The 6,288-nt window shown below is 36.3% G+C and overlaps 1 protein-coding gene across 1 annotated transcript in view; it reads left to right on the top strand.

Moving 5' to 3' along the window:
• Nucleotides 1–6,288, top strand: part of LOC103156807 (forkhead box protein P1-B-like) — a gene marked incomplete at its 3' end in the record, with an annotated part of 180,190 nt that overhangs the window by 169,102 nt on the left and 4,800 nt on the right. The window contains exons 10-11 of the mRNA XM_016664651.1: nt 3,631–3,718; nt 5,387–5,487. Coding sequence (XP_016520137.1) covers nt 3,631–3,718; nt 5,387–5,487 — 189 coding nt within the window. The remainder of the gene's footprint in view (nt 1–3,630; nt 3,719–5,386; nt 5,488–6,288) is intronic.

Raw genomic sequence — 6,288 nt, forward strand, 5'->3', positions numbered from 1 at the left:
GACTTATGGTTGTTTGCAAGAAGTTTATTAATAAATAAATAGGTGTCTAAACGTAACTTATTAACTCAGCTGGTGAATATTGATCCTGCTATCCAGATATCACACTATCACAACCTACCGCTCCTCCAGCAGCTAAGGCAGACTCCTCTACTGAACAATTCACCGTTGGTATAAGTTTGACAGCATGGCGACGTGTCAGCTTTTCACTGCCCTCCACAACGGGCACGAAGCCAAAATGCCATGCCAAACCAAACCGGTAGCAAAAACTACCGGATCCGACTGGGCCAACCAAAACTAGACTTAAGATCAAGTAACAGAAATGTGTTCAAAACACCTTGCAGAAAATGTAGAAAAAGACCCAAAAATCCACTCACTCTGACACTCTCGTCTTTAGCTCCATTCACTCTGCAATTCACTCAGAGAGAGAGAGAGAAGGAAAAAGAAAGTCAGGCTGTGTGAATATCTGGTTAACTTGTTTTATTGTGACAATCTACATTAGGCTCTGTCATCCTGCCAGAGAGCTTTTAAAAGTGGCTTCATTTGAAGTCCAGAAAGTGACACATGCCAACGTTCATAGCCTCCCTCGCTGTCACCCCTCCCTCATTCCCTCTGCTCCCCATGTCCATGCACTCCTCTCAAGGCTGCATTAGGGGCCATTTGAATATTTCATTTCCTATTAATTATGCACTGTGACTCTCCATGTCATTAGAAGAAATAAAGTGGAATGTAACAAAGGATGAAAAGAAGCGGGGCACATGTCTCGTACGAGCCGAGAGATTCCAAAGCTGCTCACGTAGGCCAAACTCCCCCACCCCCTTCATTGATGATTCAGACTGGGGGCTGGTTAAATTGAAGTTGAAATGTCTTTACCTATTATTTTCCTCTTTGAAATATAGTAAGATGTCCTGAAATGTTTACTGGTTTCATTTTCTGACCCACTTAATTAAATGGGCTCTTATGTGATTTAAACAAATGGAAGGCCCAGAGAGAAGTCTCTATTAATTTTGACAAACAGGGTTTTCAGTCATGCTTTTTTTTTTTTTTTTTTTTTACATATTCCTCTTTAATTTTGTCTTTCGCCACAATGATTAACTTCAAGTGATGAATGTGTACCTCATATTTTATGGAAACACCACCCTGAAAACATTTTTGTTCACCTTAAGGTTGGAAGTAGCCTGGGCTAGATTTACAATGACGTGGGCATATATGAACACGTTTTGCAAAAAAAAAAAAAAAAAAAAAAAAAGCTTATTTATTTATTTTTTTCGAAAAACATGTTCATTTAAAACTTAAATAAAAAAAAATAAATAAAAACCTTTTGGGTCCCCCCCAAAAATTTTGTCAATTTGGACCTATGAGTTTTATATAAAATACATTTTTTTACAAACCCAGGGGGACCCCCAAAATTTGGGCCCTGGGTTACTGCCCCTGTGTTTATATTGGTATTGGTGGTATTGATACCAAAATATTAATGCAACTCACTTAATTTGGGCCTATGACTTTTATAGAAAGTTCAATTTTTTGCAAAAAAATGCATTCACTTAAAAAATAAATAAAAACATTTGGCGCAACCCCAAAAGTCGTCCTATGGGTTACTGTCACTGTGAGCCGTTTCGGGCTCAGTAAGTACCCGGAGATGAATAGGAGCCTTCATATTTCCAACTGTTTTCAGATGTTCTTTTTTTGGACTGTAAATATGGTGTATAATACACAAGCGTGTTGTCTGAACATAAAGCAATGGCACTGAAGCCATCGTTGTGCATTCGCAAGTTGGTGGTGACTCATTTTGATTTGCAGCACACAGCAGAAACAGTGTATACATATAAAAACTAAAACACCTTTCTCCCATCTTCCTGCACACACACAGACATGCCTGATGACAGTGACCTACATGGTCACTGCAGATGTGATATAATTTATGATATATATAATATATTGGATCCATTAACGAGCATAATGAAGTAGTGAAATGAAAGGGTATTTGTGAAATCAGTTCAAACATCCTGCTTTGGATTATGATTAAATGATTAATGAAATGTCCCTGCTTAAGCATTTTCAAACAGTAATTCATGCGGCAACAGATAAAATTCCTCCAATCATATTTCCTTCACTCATGAGCCTTATCTCCACCATTTTATATAAATCAAAAAAAAGGACGTCTCCTACCCAAGCAAGCTACTTTAGATTAGTAATAAACGTGCATGAAAAGAGAACGTCTTTCCTGAATAAAATAATTGCACGTAATTATATCCATAATTCAAGCCTGGGACAGATCCCCATCTCCTCGTCCTGTTGTCCTCTACGTTTGGTCCGGCTCTATTTGAATTCCCCTTAATTCTGATAATAAAAATGAACAATGCAAACAGAAAAAAAGGGTGGCAAAGTCAACATGGCAAGGCAGAGTGGAGCAGAGGCAGGAAGGCAAGGCGTTAGGGTGCCGGTTCATAATTTAGCAAAGGGAATCCAACCTGAAATTCTTCAATCATCTCCTCTTATCAGTGAGCTGGGAGAGCAGGCATGACCAGCATGAAATATTGACTGTCATTCTTTCACATAAAAAAAGTATTCCTTTGTTCTGGAGACATTGTGTAATCACTGTAATATGTGACACTATTAACATAAATGTTATTACAGGGGCTCCACACTCACTTACCTTATTGATCCAATAACCAGCAATGGGCTGAAGCCACATGAGAGAACATGGTAGAACTCTTATTTGTTCGAAAACAGGCAAATATTGACAGATGTTAACATAGCACATCTCCACTTAAACCCAGAATTATTTAGACAGCTGGCAGATTTATTTTTATTTTTAAATTGGGTACTGATTTATTTTATTTAAAGTGACATCCTTTTACATTATTTTTTTATCATCTCACAGGATAATAAAGCAATTTGTAAAGAGTGTCAATTTTGCCAAAAATATCTGAATATATTGCTGTCAGATATAGCATCTTTTTGCATGTTTCTGCCGGATTTCATATTATTTCTTTGATAGTGATGTCTTCAGATTTGGAAGGCCTCTTTGTCATCACCCTAATCTTTAGCTCATCTCAGAGATGGGTGGATTCTGACTGGGTCACTGCAAAGATGTAATATCAATTCTTGGTCAAATTAAAATTGGTCAATTTTAGCCTAAATCTGCTAATGGTGTAATCTTTATTTATACTAAAATGTAGATAAATCTAAAAATCTGGATCCTTAGTTTGGGTTTCTGTTTAATTTTACTTATTAGTAAGAATATCATTTTGAGTTACTTTGCCAGTCTTTTAGGCTTCTTTTCTTTTCTTTTCTTTTCAGAAAGAAAGTGATGTTCATGTGGAAGAAGCTAATAAAGCAAATAGCAGAGCAACGCTGTTGTTTTACTGTTAGCGGCACAAACAAGCCATCTCCTTTATTTCATTGTTTGAGAACATAAGAAAGTAAACAGAAAATTTGATCCTGCAAAGGGTATAAATAGTTTTGGGTTTAACTTTACCAAGCTCTCTAGCATTAGAGAGGAATTATTTGGAAAATGATTGAATTTCGATGCTGGAATTATAATGTTCTGTTGTGCTACGATAAACAATCTTTAAAGAAATAAAAATGAATCTAATCTTTGTATGCATCGTCTCTTTCTGTGGTTTCCAGGCATCTCAACAACGAGCATGCCCTGGATGACAGGAGCACGGCCCAGTGTCGGGTGCAAATGCAGGTCGTCCAGCAACTGGAGCTCCAGGTATTGTCACGTCTCTTGTTTTCATCAAAATATTTACGCTCTGTCTCCTGCTGACACTTCCTCTGTGTCTGCCGAACGCCCCCACGAGCCGTGGGGTCACCAGCAGAGGAGGGAGGGGGGCAGAGGAGGCTGGCGTGTTCAGTAGAATTAAATACTTTTGTGCATTTGCTAGTAACCGGTCATTAAAAATGTGTTTTGTATGCATGACGGCCAGGAAAAAGATATGTGAATAGCCTGGGGCTAAGTAGAGAAGATAACTGCATTTTAAATTTTATAGGATTTTAAAGTTAATTATGACTTTAACTGTTTGGCACCAACAATATAACACTTGTGAAATGACTTAACTGCATAGTGTGGACAAATACTCATTGGCTAATGAGTTAGAGGAACAGGAAAAGTTATTGTTTCTCTTAGTGTTATTTTTTTATCCAATATAATGCTGATTTTCCATAAAAATCAATGCAAATATACATACAAAGATAACTATTTCTCTAATGTGGTCTTTCACTTATAAAACAGAGAACTGATACAACTGGTGTTATAATCTGCACACATGCATTCAGGTATATTTGAATCAGAAATTAAGTAAGCTTGGCAGATAAAAGAAACTCAATTGAATAAGTGAAATTCTAGCGTGTTATTAACGCTACCAGCGTTAATAACGCTAATAGCATCTTACCATAAAACAAAAATAAAAATGAAAGTATACACTATTGGTGAAATAAAAATATTTTTAAGTATCATAAAGATGGAATGGGAACAACTAATATGTTGTTAACAAGAACCAAAAAGGTTAAAAAGTTTATCTAACTAGTGAGCAGCTTGCCAGCATGCAAGCAAATGGGAGTTTAGCGAAACAAAAACTTTCTCAACTCCACATATTGTAACAGTTCTCATGCTTTACTAAGCTGACACATTTAGACATAATAAAATCCATATTAATATATCAACTTTATCATTTTCAGCTAGATGTATTTAAAATGGTCAAATGGAATTGTTACTAAAATAAAGTATTGAATGCTGTCAGATTTCAATCACCATTACATTACTTTTTACAAGATTATATTTGACTCACTAAATGACAATTTCAATAATTTTAATGACTATCCAAAAAAACTTTTGCAGTCATTCACTAAAAATCTTACTAATCATGATGAACGTTTTAGCATGTGTGGCAGCCTAAAAGCAAATGATGTGTTCTAGACGTTTGGAGCTTTTTTCAATTGCGGTTCAAACTTCAGTGACATAATTACCCCCAAAATGCCTGACAATTGGTAGGAAACAGTTCTGGTTTAGAGGAAGTTAACCTAAAACAATGATATATCAGTTGCTCCTACTTTTCACCATCCCAACATGTTTTTTCTCGTCTGCTGGTTGATCATCCAAAAGTGATCGGTGAGGCTTTACCAGACACAGGCCTCCTCCACATGCAGCCCGTCACCATAATTTGAGCTGGCAGCTAAAACTGGTTTGACTTTCAGACAGGGAGAAGAGACCTGGGTTTTTAGTAGGAATCGGAAATAAAACTCCATATTTTGTAATGGAGTCTTACTCACAGCTCCAATAAGCATTTTAAATAAAAGTCGATGCAGTTTAAAAATGATATCTAGAGATTTGTGTGTGTGTTTGTTCATAAAATTGTTGTGCTTTTGTCTTTTCTTCTAATAGCTAGCGAAGGACAAAGAGCGTCTGCAAGCCATGATGACGCATCTTCATGTCAAGTCCACAGAGCCCAAAGCCACCCTGCAGCCGGTGAGCAGCAACCCTGTCATATATCCTCCTGCCACTCCCCATTCCTTTTGTTTGTCTTAATTGGCACACATGTATTCATTAATCCCTTCCTCCATCTTCTGATTTATCTGCTAAATAAAAACAGCTGTTTGTTGAGGGAAGCAGTAAATGTAGTTTGGAGCACATCTGCTGACATCTGAGATTCAATTTGGTGTCTCTGTGATGAACTGGATGTGCAGTACAACACCTCCCAACCCCCACCCTAACCCCCACCCCCAGAGAAATATTGCCTCTCTGAGAATACAGGGGAAAAAAGTGAGAAACGGCACACACAAAAAATTTTGTAATGAAGAGATGTTATGTTTAAAAAAATATATATGTTTTCAAAATCTTAGCAAGTATTTTTGGTCTAGTTTCTAGTTTCTCAGTACACTTGAAATAAGACTAATCAAACTTACAAGTAACTTTTTAGCAAAATATAGGAGCTTGTTTTAAGTCAATAGTTCCTTAATAAAGAGTACTAGTTTCACTTGCAGATTATCTCACTGGTAAAATGGGAAAAAATGTTTTGTTATAAGTGAAAAAAATATGCCAGTGGAATAGTACTTTTTAAATTAATATTAACAAATTTGTAATTTAAAACAAACGTCTATATTTTTGCTGAAAAGTTTCTTGTTAGTTTTGTTGTTGTTTTTTCCGGTGTACTAAGATAGAACTAGACCAACAATACCTAATAAGTATTTTTACTAAGATTTAGTAAGATATAGTGTTTTTGGTAACACTTTATTTGAAGGGGGTTGAATAAGACTGTCATGACACTGTCATAAACATGACATAAC

The sequence above is a fragment of the Poecilia formosa genome, unplaced genomic scaffold, assembly GCF_000485575.1.
Source record: "Poecilia formosa unplaced genomic scaffold, Poecilia_formosa-5.1.2 Scaffold502, whole genome shotgun sequence".
Taxonomy (NCBI): domain Eukaryota; kingdom Metazoa; phylum Chordata; class Actinopteri; order Cyprinodontiformes; family Poeciliidae; genus Poecilia; species Poecilia formosa.